Genomic DNA, 15,821 nt, shown 5'->3' with positions numbered 1-15,821 from the left:
TTTACCTACTGTATCGAAGTTACGCTCTGAGAAATAACATTAAATTGAACATATTTTACCTACGTAACAGTCTGGTTCTAGTAGTTTTCGTTGCTAAAAATTGTTATACAAAGAAAATGGAGCGAGTAGAAGTTTTGTATGTAAAACTTGTAATAGAATTTCGTTTTAAAATAAGAACGTAACTTCGATTGTATTGTATGAGAGCGGCTTTTTGGTGGCGGGTTCGTGTGACTCTTAATGACGTTAATGCACTGCTTTTATGAATGGGAAGGTCACTATCAAAATGATAATCCAAAACCAACTATATTTGTGAGCAAACGTTTCTGGGCTAACACTGTGTTTGTCATCAAGTAAAACACAATATACAAAATGCATAATTTTCTTATTAAATTATGATTATGTTTTTCATGGCACGTCTTTGCATTCTTGCGTATCACATCACAGCTTGTTCGTTGGCTTCTCCTCATTTCTGCGGAAGAATTTACAGGTAATTAATATTTTATACTTGCAACCTGCTTGCAACCATGGTTCAACAGCATACAACTCATACAACTCACACCATATTGCTGTCAGGATGTGAATAGCCTAAATATGTATCAAAAGTAATTAAGTTGATGCAGTGCAGGATTTAAATAGTATTAATCTCATCTCAACGGATACGATTGCATTTATTAGGAATATCCTTATTACTATTTTGCAAGTACTGCATCTACCGATACCTACAGTTTTCCAAAAAAAAAATAGAAATTAAAAAGTGGCAACACTGTTAAGTGTCGTCTCTTTCAAATCAATCTAAGAAAAACGGGACGACACTACAGTATTGCCACGTTTTAATTTATACTCTTTTTTGCCAGTCTGTACACAGACACCACACACAACAACAACAAACAATGGGCACAGAATAACTAATAGTACTACCAATGGGGTTGGCAACTGTCAAAGGTTTGCAGAGATGGCGCCATTATAGCTTGCCCCTTTTTCTATGAGATTTGGCTTAAAGGCCTGGCATCCAGGGCATTAAAAAAACAAAAATTTGGCACAATGAGGGCTATCGTTTTTTTGCTCACCAGTTGGCGCCTCTGTTGATGGTGGTCCAAAAGATTATGGATGGTATAGAAAGGATGCCAATCTGTTATGGCAGAATTGTTGCAAAAGTGACCGCTTTCAGCTTTAAATAATAGTTCCTAATCTCTCCGGTGGCGCTAGTTAGGCTCTGGGACATGAGTATAACATGAACCATATAAGGCAACAAATAACCCGACAAAATTACGTAGGTTGTTTTTGGTAGTATTTCGGTGTATGGTGGCGCCGCCTAATTACTGTTTTTTGATGGACACTTTTCATACATTGAGATTTGGCTCCTTTATATAGTCTCCATGCAAAAGACTAAAGAACAGCTGTCAGTCATTGAAGTGACAAGTGACATTTCGAACTATGGAAAAGACCACCATCTACACTAGCGCCCCTAGCGGCGAATTCATATGCGTTAGCCCTCATTCTAGGGATTGACAGGGCAAGCTATGCTGGCGCCATCTGCTAAACACTTCGACCGGCCAACCCCATTGGATAAATGCGCCGTGTGGAAGCGCCATAATGCACGGGTGTTAGGGCCCGTCCAGACGAGATGGTTAAATTGTCAATTTAAACAAAAATAATTATCAATCTCATCTAGCGTCCTGTTCACAACATCACGTACTGTCCGCGCGCATATTTCGTGCACGGCTGAGAAATGTTGAGCGTCATGACAGAGTGGTGTCGGCGCACACCACCCCGCTTCCTCGACCTCCGATTGCACGGAATTGGCGCGTGGACAGTATACATAACAGAATCGGCGAGGCAATGTCCTTCAATTTCATTTTTGCGTCCACACCGCCTGATTAAATTGACAATTTATTCAGATTGGGACAAAATTGTCCCACCTGGCTGGCCTTCACGACAAAGACAAAAATAAGTACATAGATATAGTCTGGCACAGCGACCTTGTCAGTAGAAAAAGGCGGCAAATTTAAAAAATGTAGGCACAACGAGTAGAATTCCAATAGAAAATTTTAATTTCGCGCCTTCTTTACTGACAAGTTGGGTGTGTTTGAGTATACTAACCGTGTTGCAGGGTGATGCCTTCTTGACGAATTTGAACAGTGACTCGGCCATATTCGCGGGGGTGGAGTTTTCGCAGGTTTCCAGTTTAGATACCACGCACGATGACAGCTCATCCAACTTCTTGCATTTGTTCTGCACACAACAGCTTTAATTATACGTGTGAAGAAAAGCCTTGAAATAGCTTGCTTTACAAGGGTGGGTCAGATGGCGAGTGCACAGCTCGCGAGCTATGTTCGTTTCATTTAATTCGTATAATTTTGGAATCTAGACAAAACTTCCAAATGAGGCACATACGTGAAGGAAGACACACGTTAGACCGGGCCGTGTCCGGGCCGGAGCTCCGGCGCTTCGTTTTCTATGGAAATAATCACGTGATCACCTGTCATGTCATAGAAAAGTAACCGCCGGAAGCTCCGGCCCGGACACGGCCCGGTCTAACGTGAGTCATCCTTTACAGTCAGATGCAGATATATTAGTTGACCCCCCCCCTGCATAGACTGTGTTATGCAGGGGGGTCAACTATAGTTGGTCAAACCAAATTGTCAGTAAATAAGAACAAAAAAATCTATACTCATCCTTTTCTTTTGGGTGTAAGACTGGAAGACTGTAAGACTGAAAGATATATGATTCTCTCTGTCCATGTTTGAAATGAGACAGTCCTTTGACAAACTGTATCTTTGCAGCTGACTGTACATGATTTTTTTTGAAGTAGGTAAATAATAAGATAATCGTGCTAGTACTAGAAATTATTTCACTATTAGGTATACGGCGTAAAGCACTGGCTTGATGGAAATCCTTATATGCTCTTTCTAATGCAAAATTAAATAACCGGCCAAGAACATGTCGGACCATGCTCAGTGTAGGGTACCGTAGTTACCCTTTCGTCACAATAGGCTAAACTGGAGTTAGTATAGTATAGAAGATTGTTAACAAAGTATTATACAAAATTAAATATATGTGAACAACTCGCGCTCGTACTCCATTTGATTGTAACCATCGAAACTTCTGGAAAAAGTAGGGAATGATATAATATAGGAAGATAAGTGAGATTGATATGTCATTTTATAGTCAAACTACGAGTAGGTAGGTAGGTAAATGAAACTTTTATCCTCATGAATAATAAGGTCAATGTGCAGAATATATTTCTGGAAAAAACGTTATATTGCAAGAACTCTCGTATTTGTAAAATTACATCGCTCAGACACAGTGAGAAAGGAAGAACTTCACTTCTTCTGCTCTACCGACCTTCTGTAAGTGGAGTACCTATGTGTATGTGCAAAGGCAGGAGTCAAGGGACGAAAGAGCTTGTAGAAGTTCTTGTCTTATATATGGTCTCCACATTGAGCGTAATAATAAATAAGGAATAAATGTGTCGTTTTCAATCAGAACGTACCACATTGTCGCTTACCATAAGGACGAAATTGGATTGTATCTTTATACGAATAACCTGTCAGAGCGTCTTTATGGCAAGCGACAATGTGGTACCTTTTGATTGAAAACGACACAAATAATCCGATAAGTAATAATAAAAGTATAGTCGTACCTCAGTAGAGAGTGCCTTGGCTTCGTCGACGGAGCTTATGCCTCCTCTGATCTTCTCAGCACAAGCCTTGATGTCCTCCGCTTTCTCTTGGAAGCACTTGGGGCCGTCCTCGGCGATGAACACTGTAAAATGCAACTTTATAATAACATCTGCCCCCTATCAGTGATGTTATAACTCCAGATAGGTTATAGGTGTTTCAAAATAGGCGCTTAAATTGTACAAATTATACAGTTGCTCTTTAATCGCGCCTAGGCAGGTGAGAAATGTGCACGGACTAACGAGCTCCCGCACAGCACAGCGAAAGTCAAACTTATGTTCAACAATGAGTCCAAGTGTAACAAATGAATGCTGCGCGAAAATAAATCACCAAAAACAGATTCATTCGTAGGTACTCACATGCGATCCTGTAGCAATCGAAGTCGATGATCTGATCGGTGGCGTTGGAGGCGGTAGGCAGATGGACGCGCAGGTCGCTCGGCACGCACAGCGTGTTATAGCGGTGTTGAAGCACGCCTTCAGCTGAGAAGATTTTACGACAGGTACTCACAAGCGATCCTGTCGCCATCCTTGTAGCAAACGAAGTCGATGATCTGATCGGTGGCGTTGGAGGCGGTAGGCAGATGGACGCGCAGGTCGCTCGGCACGCACGGCGTCACGCCGGTGATAGCAGTGTTGATGCACGCCTTCAGCTGAGAAGATTTCGCACAGTACCTGCAGAAAGGAAAAATCAATCAAGTAAAGTTTGTAGAAGGATCACTTTTTACCTGAACTGAGACAGTAATTATTGCATTGGGTGCAGAAGAATTGCCTGATGCCGCAACACAAGAGGGGGTGTAAGTGCGTTGCCGCATTTAAGATGGGAGTATGACGCTTGTGCTTTAAAAATATGCTGGAGTTATTACTTACTTCTTAAAGACCTCGTCGAGGGCACCATTAGGCTTCGCCTCTTCGATTTCTGTTTTGATTTGCTCAATGTTGAAGAGGCCCTTTAGACATTCCGCGAACGTATGAACGGCAGCCTGAAACAACATTAATAAACATTTTTAAGCTTACAATGAACTTGATTTTTCACCATCCCAAAACGTAGAGGCTCTCTTTATTCTTCAAAAACTGATGAGACAGTGCATTTTATCAACAAGAGTGGCCAAGTAATTTAATCATCATTCATCAATCATTCAATTTCCTCAATATTCCTCATGTTGTCTGGTAGTAGGAGTGATGATTTTGAATGACAAAAAATATCTAACAGCATTTATCAGATTCGATTTGTAATGTTTTACGGTAAGTAGGTACTCGTATTTTCCTCGCGTTAGTGTGGTGAAAAATAGGTATTGTTTTAACTCGGTAGTAAAGTTTGTTTTAACGTCGTGCCCTGAACCCTCGCAACGCTCAAGATTCAAGTTTTATAATCTTTCCCTTGCTCGGGTACCAATGTTAGCACGAAGTTAAAAAAACAATTGCCTTGTAATGCCGGGGCCACACTAACGGGAAACGCCGTTGATTATCGCGATAATCCCAGTGTGGCCGTATGAAAAACGTCCAATTAACGCGATAATTAACGCTTTTCCCGTTAGTGTGGCCCCGGCATAAGACAAATAACTATTTACCTGGACATCTGACGCCTTGTCTTCAGCGTTAGCCTTCTTGCAGACCTCGCCGATGGCAGTTCTAACTTGTTGCCGCTGTTCTTCCGTGACTTGGTATTCTCCGAGCACTCCTGTCAATCGTCGGTGACTTGTTAGTTGTGATTTCGTCATAGTAGTAAACCATTTATTGGACGCTATGAACCGACCACTATAGGTACATGGTGTCGCGTTCAGTAACGGATCAGACGAACTCCAATGAGCACCTTATCTATAGAACGACCGCTTCTCGATTTAAAAAATCTAGTAGTTCGCGGTTCGCCAAATAGTTATATCAATTGAATGCACACCTACCTATTATCGACCAAACTGTGTAGTCAATTTAAAAAAATATATACCTACCTAGTCGGCAAGGGATCGAAAACCGTGTGCGATTTATTGCAAGGTCTATGGAGCCCTTAACTGATAGATTTAAGTCACCATAGAGCAAGGGCCTAACACTCTGATAGAGAAAGATAGTCTTATTGCGATTCCTATAAGAGGAAAGAGAAAATAGTGCTATGTTTTTTCCTTATCACCGACCGGGAGGCATCATGGGTAGGAGGCGATGGCGAAATACCGAAATTTATAAGAGTGAAAGAGAAAACATCCTATGCTGCCCATGTTTTATATGAATATTCTTTCTCTTACCCCCAGTCGCTCGGTGGTGCGTCTATAACTACTTGTATATACTATGTTGATACTATGTCTATGCCATAGAGATTAAAATAAACGGTGTCTGTGTCTGTGGTACGCCGTAATCTATCTTGTCAAATACCTACCTGCATTATGTTTATTTTATTTCGTTTTTATAAATCTTGGCAATTATTTTAATATTGTAAATTAAAAAACAATATTATAAATGTGTAAACCGAGCACTTTTATTTGATACAAATTTTTTTAACGATGTGGTAATGCCGTTACGCATACCCCCTGACCTAGAGAGGCGTCGGGGGTTATGTGGGACTCCCATCTCCCATTCCTTTCTCTCAACGAGAAAAGGGGAGAAGTCCTACCCACTAAACCGCTTTTACCGGTTGTTTCCGATATCTCGCAACCAAATGCTGCAATGATATCCCTCCACCTATTAGACGGCTCAATAGTAAGCAAACTTTCAAACAAAACTTTAAAAAGTTATTACTTGCAAAACAAAAATCGGGGATAACATACGGCTATTTGGTTGCGGATTTCAGAATATAATAGGTACTTCGGAGGATTTCTAGGAGACATTACACCGAACCTACACACTTTTAGATATTTTCTCTTTTTGGTCACTTTTATTTCCCGTTACGTACTATTTCATTTTTATATTAGTTAGAAAATTATATCCCTCAACATCTGCATCATATATATACCTATATATATATATATATATATATATATATATATATTACCACTTCATACACACTTTTACATCACACTCATCACGTAATCTGGGTTCCGGCAGAATATCAGTGCCTTGCTCGAAAGAGTGAAGCGTAATATAGCTGAGTCGGCACCCTTTTGCTGTTGCTGCAATGCACACAGTGCAAGTCTTTCCGCTGGTGTTATGTCTCTAATATTTATAAGATTTTGTATTTTGTTTTAATTGATTGTGCATTTTGTTAATTGTGTATTTTTCTGTTTGTTTCTAAATTGTGTGTATTTGCAGCAAACAAACAAATAAACGCTTTATCTATCTATCTAAACCCACATCGGCTTTACCCGCATTGCCGTACCTATTGGAGACGTCATGGGATCGCGAACATTCTGCCATGACGCCCCCGACTTTCATTTGATACCAAACTCGACCATACTTTCTTGCAAATAACTTGACCGGAATAGCAAGACCCCTCACAAATAGCCTTTTGGCCTTCTAGGCTCTTCTAAGATCCATAACCCCTTGCCTGCTCATAATTTAATGACTAGAATATAATGCCTTCATCTACACGTTTACCGAATTTTATTTAAATTAGGACCAATTTACTTAAGTTATTGTCCATCAAACTCTCCTCTGATAGTTCAGCTTAAAAACATCGAAATGCCGGGATGTGCCTCTAGTCAGCCGTGTGTTCAAAGTTGAATGTAAGAACTTCACTTCGCTTCGCTCGCTCGTTCGATTATAATGCCAGCACCACACTTCGCTGTATTAGGCAAATATTCGTGTTGCATCCCTTTTGTTTTGTATGTCAAAGGAAAGAGATGCAACACGAATATTTGCCAAATTAGGCGAAGTGTGGTGCCAGCATAAGAGTTAGCTTTTAAAAAATTGTATGGAATTTGTTTTTCGCTCCTAAATCAAATAACCATAAAAATTCTAATGAAGGGCATAACTATGGTTAGTATACAATAATTTGTGTAAATATAATTTCCATGATGTTAATTTCCACTAAGGAAAATAGGGACATGTATTTATGTTTGCTTTAAATCAGCATTTTAACATGACTATCACGCCACTGTTATCATAAACTCAATTTGGCTTGTCACTGCACATATGAGGAGTGTCTTTTTCATAAGGGCTTATTTCTCTATGAACACCATACATAAATAAGCCCTTTTGAAAAGACACTCCTCATATGTTGTTACTATTAGCTACGTCGTTATCGCATTGTTTACTGTCATAACAATTCCAGCTAACTTATGCGATATATCTTGACCTCGCAACCCCTATTTAGTGAAACGTGTCAACCGGATGTCATCAACCCTACATGTGTGACATGTATTTATTTTCAAAGCAAGTAGCCCATTAATCAAGTATAACTGGATCTGTCATGAGCGGTGGGGGGAATGACCGAACGGGATAGTTGTATGTATCTTTCAGTAGGAGTAGCAGAGAACGTGTTTTATTATCTTTTATTCCTCGTCGTTAATTTAGTAAGTAGCTATGGTTCATGGTGGGTAATACGTAGGTTGTTTTTAGTATGTTGTCGCATTGCGTATGTTCTGTCCCTCACGGGCGCACGCTTATAGCACAATCTATAGAGTATATACTAGGTCTATAAAGTATAGTCGTTCGATTTGTAGCTGGCCCCGAACGGCTAATCCTTTGTCTATTGTTAAGTAAAACCGTACGTCGCACGTGCTACTACCTGCACAAAAAATGGTTCGGTCGCTTTAACAGTTTATTGAATTTCAACTCCTATGGAAATTGCAATAAGATTCAAAATGCACAAATGGAAAAGTAATTTGCAATTTCTTGTGCAATTTATAGCCAACAGCCAGTGCATCGCCCGTAAAATAATATTTGTATGAAAAAGGGGAAAACAACTGTTAAAATAACATTGCCAACGTTGGTCCTCAATAAAGCAAAATTTGTAAAGCGGGATGTAGTTTTCATTTATTATTGCGAAACATGACCACAGATTAATAAATAGTTACTACGACATGACTTATTAACCTTAATGTTAATGTACTTAACACATAGGCGGTGCGAGTAAGATGCCGAGATGCCTAATGTCATCAAAAACAAATTGATAAATCAGAATCGTTAGTGGTTAAAGTGGGCAAACACGGTAGTACTATTTAGTTATTCTGTGATATAACTTACTGATGGGAACGGTCGCTTATTAGAAATGATTTCATTCCTCTTACATTTCCATAAATTAAACATATACAACAAGTGCCGAAAAATATCCTCAAATCTTATTAAAGGTCGACTCTGGGTCCCTGGTCGGCAGACATTAATTTTTTTATGGGGACCTTGTCGTCCCGGTTAGTCCATGTTTCAGGAGACTCCAGGGCCGGAACTTACCTCTCGCATTGGATTACCTTGAATGCCATACTTTTAATTATAATGAAATTATTATTGTTGAATAAAAATTTGTCATACAATATTAATAGTAAAGCTCAAATGAAATGGTAATAAAAAGAGTAGTTAATCAAAGCAATTTAATCGCTCAAGTTTATCGACCCGAATGTTACGGCTTTGTTATAACAGTTTGATAACATAAAAATTACTATCTGAATAGGCCTCACTCATAGTCTTATCATCAATCACTTGACCCTTGTATTTCTTCCATTCGTTTTAAGCAAAGATGTTTGTTAATTTGTTAATTACTTATTCATATTTCAGTAAAACAAAAGTTGTTAAAATATCAGGTTAAATGCGTTGAGAAACATTAATAATGATAGCAAATTCTGCCTAATTTGTTTACTGTTTTGCCATCTCTATAAAATAATAAATAAGTAAGATTTGTTGTTAAATTGTCAAATAACCCAGTCGGTTAGAAAAGTATGTCATTATATATGTATACATAATAACATTTGCATAAGTACATTAAACGACGTTTTCTAATACATTTGCGAAAACATCACAATAAATAAATATTAGTTAGGTACATAAATATTACACCTACGGTTACGAATTTGGACGTGCACGTGGACGTTGGGAACGTCCGCCTTCCTTTCAGGCAGGAGGCTCTTGACGAGTGGTCGATTCGGTCGTCTGGAGGGGCGCAACCGCGCAACCCCACATGAGACTGCGAGCGATCATAATCACAATTACTGGCTCAAGCGGTTCGGTTTATTTAGTAAAATGCGGCCCGGCTTAAAGCGGTAAGACAACCCGAGTCGGGGGCCTGGTTGCAGGCACTGCGTTCGCCACATTTAAGGACCTCACTGGACAACGGTACCCTGAGAGTAGGAGTCGCCCTAAGGCTGCGTTACAAGGTGTGGGAGCCCCGTCGCTGTATATGTGGAATGATGGTTGAAGCGAATGGGCACCACGGCCTGAGCTGCTCCCGGTCTGTGGGGCGGTTCCCGAGGCACCATGCGATCAATGAGTTAATACGTCGTACCATGGTTTCGGCGAACGTGCCTTGCATTCTGCAACCGCAAGGTTTAAGACGGCAAGGACGGCTTGCTTGACGCTGGTTCCGTGGGCCAAAGGCCGCTGCCTATTGTGGGATACTACCTGCGTGAGTACATTTGCACCTACTCACCTTGCTCCCGCCAGTAGTATAGCAGGCGCGGCCGGTGAAAATGCCGCGAGACTCGAGCACTTAAAATACGCCCATTTGGAACCAGCGTACGACTTTGTTCCGGTCGCGGTGGGAACAGCTGGGCCGTGGTGTTTGGAGGCGAAAAAGTTTGTAACTGACTTGGGGCGGCGTCTACATGAGTGGTTTCGAGCCCCGTTCAGGCTCCTACTCAGTCCAACAAACATCGTTTGCCATCCAGCGCGGCAATGCCGCAAGTATATTTGGACAGGGTAGGGGTCGGAATGGGGTTTATAGTATGGAAGATAATGTAGTTCATTTATGGTTAGTTTTAGCGTTTTTGTTTAAAATTTGTTTGGCTTTGTATGTAGGTGTTTGTGATTTTAATATTTGAGAAGTTTATTTATTGGCAATCATGCCAAATCATGTCAAGGGTCATCAGACCCTTTGTAATTTTTAATTGAATAAATAAGATATAATTTTGTCGTTTCGCACTTACATATCACTCATACATCCAGAAAAAAAAAATAGTTGACTGGAGTATTTTAGTCACTGTTTACGAATGCGACCAAGTAGTTAACAATGTCACTAATGTCACTATGTCACGAATTATTATTATTTCTTTACAAATTATAATGTCTATTTCTGGCGGCTTTATCAAAACAAGTCGAATTTGCCTGCTGATAGGTATGGGACACATAAAACAGTTGTGGCGGTCGCTAAGCCGACTTGACAAGGTAAATTGGTAAATAGGTTGACCGGCGACAGGAAGAGGGGACGGGACGCCTTGAGTGGCTTTAAATAGCCATGCATCTACATTATGCATGTTCGAGTTTATTTTTAAAATGTTTTAACCCAGAAAAATATGAAGGTAGACATTAGATATCAGTTGCAGTTTTAAAAGATTCGATTCGAAAGGTTGAACAAGGATGCATTGTTTTGGTGCTAAATGTGTAGAGAAAAAAGTTGCTAGGAGGCATAATATCTAATACCATCTGGTAATTAGGTACCTAGCTTTTATGGAATCTAGGAAAGCGCCGTCTACAATTGTCTTTCTAATTAATTGTTTTTCAACACACTTGCTCAAAACGACGTTTTTATTCCACCGATTTTTGGCTCATAATCCTAGATATTAAACACGCGTGCTTTTTTTCAGTATATTATTTATAACACTCGTACTTTTTCATTATATTATCCGACTGAGTGAAGAAGGTAACTGATTGCTAATAATAATGCATGGAAACGGAGCCTTCTTCAATTGGTCGGACTGGCGGGCACCGGCGCCCGCGGCCGGGGCGAGGGGCGGCCGGCAGTAGATATGACAGATTTTAGAGTTTTACTGTTTTAACAATTAAAATTTGATTAATATGAATATGAAAGTTTCTTTTTTTTCCTCGCAAGTGTGTTGAAAAAGTCGTATGAAACGCGTGTGCATTGGTCATTACACACATCGGCTTTCTTATTGCGCGCTCGCTTACAGCTCGCGCGCACAATATCGCCTCGTCTGTGATAACTAATAACCAACTTAGCACACTTGTATCACAATGTACTATAGTTGTTATAAGTGGTTGAGCACTTGTTTTTGTAGGGATTTGTGTGTAAATATTAAACTAAACATCGTTTGTAAGCGTTATTTTCTTTACATTAATGCTTAACTTTTTGTAAAAGAGAAGATTAGTTAGTAGTAAGTAATAAGATTACTATAGTAGGTAGTAGATAGTTTTTCGACTTATTTATTCTTAAGATTAAGTACTATTAACCTATGCCCTTTGCAGATCTCAAAAACTATTACCTACATGTAATGTACAAAGGAACCGAAATAGTTTTTTAATAGTCCTATTATACATTTAAACTTACCCAAGGCCAGGACAACAATGAAAACGTATCTCAACATCTTATTGTAGGGTTAGAACACGCGTATGTTGAAGACAAGACTTATTAGTGACAACTGAGAAGCGCAGTGGCTCCTAGGTCACTTTATATACGCGCGTTGAGTCACGGGGGTGACTATTCTAACGCGCGATAAGGAATGTTTGTGACTTCTTGTATAAATAATCAACTTGAATCTTAAAAGGTATTATAATAAGTGATAATAACCGTGTTAGACTTTTAATGATCTAAGATAATGAATGCAGAAATGTTTGTCCGTATTTGTTGTTTCCTGTGTTCATATTGACAACAATATCTGTTTTCTAATTAATATGCAAACTACATATAGTCCCTGCCCGCGATTCCGTTCGTTGAAAAGTTGTTCAATACCTAAACAACTTATAAAATGTCAATTCCCTTTTGAATCCCTCGGGTAGTTAAGTACTTATTTCTATAAAAGTGGAATTCGTTTAGTTCTTTTGTAAAAAATAGCCGACAAATGAAGCTTCAAATGTATTGTTAAAAAAAAACAAATTGGACTAGTAATTTCTTTTAATATTTCAAACTTTTGGTCAGTGTTTATCTATCCTTCCGCAGTCCCAAACATATAGGTACCTATTTCTAAACGCTCTTATTTCTACTCCTTCTACACCATTACCTACTTAACAGGAGGCCAATTAAAAATTCCATTTTAACATCAAAATATTGTCATTTTGTTATCATTCACCCCAATGTCTTGCTCGCGCCAATACATTACAATATTTACAATAAATAAACGGACAAGTACCAGTAAAAGCTACACACAAATTATAACTAAATGATATAATTTAGATATCAAAAAACTTTATTAATAAAAATAATTAATGCAAAAAAGTAAAACTAAATTACAACAAATACAATATTACCCCCCACTGATTATCCCCCGGACCAATGTGCCAAAAATACTGGCGGCATTACCTCGCTGAATGGCCAGGGATATCTTTTGGACGAGGAAAGAACCAGAGCGAGGGTCGCCGCCCCTATCAAAATGTACGTTCGAATTGGCCCCAAGATCTTGATGCCTCTTCTGCCATATCCAACTATAGCAACTAAACATTAACAGAAACGCATAAGTATTAACATGCGATACAGTTGCCAATCTACACACTGTCCGCGCGCCAATTCCGTGCATTCACGCCCAACATTCCTAACATTCCTCAGCCGTGCACGGAATTCGCGCGCGGACACTACTTGCAAATCAAATACACCATAGATAAACCATCCATAACTGAATAATCATCAGCCTGGGTATTTACATTTTAGCGACATTAGCGTGTAATAGCTTATTGTACAGTCAGCATCAAATAAATAGTGACGGCCAAAAAATATAAGGACATATCCATATTTTTATGGTAGGCAATAAAGGTGAGATGAGATGGTGACTGTACATACACATTTTGTTTATTTACTTTTATTTTCTCAATGCTCTCTACTCACACGAAATCTTTAGATTTGTGGAGCATACAAAAACCTTATAATCCTTAAACCTTATAACATGCCTAATTCTTGTATATAAATAAAGTTTTTAATTTAAAAAAAAAAATCTAATCTAATTAATAAATGTTATCGAACTCGGCGCCGTCGACTGGACAGAAACGGCTTTGGACGAAGTAGCATGGCGGCCTTTGGTGTCGGATGCCAAGATCCACTTCGGGTCGTCGCGCCACAGCAGTAAGTAAGTAATTAATAAATGTTACACGGTAATACAAACAGATCCATGTTTTGAAAGCGTTAAAGTTTTTCATACGCATGTACCTAGTTATGAAGTACCTACAGTACTAGGAATGTTTTAAGGTGTCCGATTGTTAGCTTACTTGTAAGAGCTTTTACTACAATTAAAAAATCTAACGATACTTATTAAAAAGCTCAAATAGCCTCTAAATATTCCAAGAATTATACTAATCTAAGATAGTTAGTTGTATTCATACTGTCTGAGGTATTTATCATTACCATTATCACCTCCGTTAAGAATACACCCCCAAATCGACGGCAGCATAACGACTGTATTGTGATCTGACGGTGACCCGACGTCGCTTTCTGATAGCTGCATGTAATATCTTGACATGGTTATGTTTATAGGTATATATGTTTTTAAGAGAACATCATTTTTAGGGTTCCGTACCCAAAGGGTAAAAACGGGACCTTATTATTAAGACTTCGCCGCTGTCTGTTCGTCTGTCACCAGGCTGTATCTCATGAACCGTGATAGCTAGACAGTTGAAATTTTCACAGATGATGTATTTCTGTTGCCGCTATAACAACAAATACTAAAAACAGAATAAAATAAATATTAAAGTGTACCATACAACAAACGTGATTTTTTGACCGTTTTTTGCGTAATGGTAAATGGAGTCCGACTCGCACTTAGCCGGTTTTTTTTATTGGATTATTCAATTCTGCATTTATCTAAAACGTATGCAGATGAAATACAAAGTTGCATCATGGGTATTCTTAGTACTTCTTATTTTTCTATTAAAGTAAAAAAACCGGCCAAGAACATGTCGGGCCTTGCTCAGTCCGTAGCTACCCGTCCGTCAAAATAGACTTTTTGCAAATTCAAAAACGGCTCAATCGATGTGTTCCATGAATTCCATGTTCGCTATAGTTTTCCTTGAAAAGCTTTACGTTCACGATTTTTTTCTTATTTTTTTTAAGAGCCCGTAGTCGATTTGAAAACGCGCGAAGATACGACTTTTACACAGTAACCGAACGCCGGCCGCTGCTTGAAATAACGCGACCGCCTAAACAATATTGATACTTTCGCAACATTATGCGTCACTTTATAACTTTAATTAGGTTATAAAACTTTCGGTAAATTTGATATAATCGTTTATTACTCTTAACAATTTACCTATGTATTCATATAATACATACAAATTATATAGCATGATGATAATGATTTGCACTAAGGCAATATCTTATATATATATATATAATCATCTTACTCGCGTTATCCCAGCCTTTTTGCCACGGCTCATGGAAGTCTGCTGGGGTCCGCTTGGCAACTAATCCCAAGAATTGGCTTAGGCACTAGGTTTTACGAAAGCGACTGCGATCTGACTTTCCAACGTTCCAACCCAGAGGGGAAACTAGCCTTTTGTTGAAATTTGGTATACAGATAGTTTGAATCCCGGGGAAGGACATAGAATACTTTTTATTCAAGAACTCACCCTTTAAGGGGGTGGAAATTTGTATGGGGAATCAATAAACGCTGAACCGATTAAGATGAAATGAGGTGTGGACATAGTTTGAGTCCTGGGGAAGGACATAGGATAGGTTTTACCCCAGAAACGGGGGGGGGGGGGGGGGGGGGGGTAATGGAATGGGATCCAATAAAACCGATTTGGATGGAATTTGATATTATGGAGATAGTCTTAATCGTTGGGAAGGGTGATAATAATTTTTATTTCCAAAGTCATCCTCTTCTCTTCTCCACTCTTCTAACACTCGCTCAACGTGTGGTTGGTTGTACGATGAATACTGCTCAAGACCTGGAACACCTGGGGTGCTTCTGGGTGCAAAGGGTCAGGGGTAACACTCGCTCAACGTGCCGCTGGTAGAGTATGATGGGGAAAACTCAAGACCTGGAACACCTGAAGTACTGCTGGGTGCAAAGGGTCAGGGGTAACACTCGCTCAACATGCCGCTGGTAGTGTGTAGTGTACGATGGATACAGCTCAAGACCTGGAACACCTGGAATGCTTCTGGGTGCAAAGAGTCAGGGGTAACACT

The 15,821-nt window shown here is 39.3% G+C and overlaps 1 protein-coding gene across 1 annotated transcript; it reads right to left on the bottom strand.

Moving 5' to 3' along the window:
• Positions 1-284: 284 nt before the first annotated feature.
• LOC134743123 (27 kDa hemolymph protein-like) lies at positions 285-12,171 on the bottom strand. Its single transcript, XM_063676463.1, has 7 exons — positions 12,039-12,171; positions 5,251-5,360; positions 4,550-4,662; positions 4,191-4,354; positions 3,644-3,765; positions 2,101-2,232; positions 285-469 (listed from the first exon to the last, which is right to left on the bottom strand). Exons 1-7 carry the CDS (start codon positions 12,073-12,075, stop codon positions 464-466), a joined length of 684 nt encoding a protein of 227 aa, XP_063532533.1. The 5' UTR covers positions 12,076-12,171; the 3' UTR covers positions 285-463.
• Between the last annotated feature and the right edge of the window lie 3,650 nt (positions 12,172-15,821).

The sequence above is a fragment of the Cydia strobilella genome, chromosome 7 (genome assembly GCF_947568885.1).
Source record: "Cydia strobilella chromosome 7, ilCydStro3.1, whole genome shotgun sequence".
Taxonomy (NCBI): domain Eukaryota; kingdom Metazoa; phylum Arthropoda; class Insecta; order Lepidoptera; family Tortricidae; genus Cydia; species Cydia strobilella.
The sequence above is the reverse complement of the archived record's forward strand: the minus strand, read 5'-3'. Positions and strand labels throughout refer to the sequence as shown.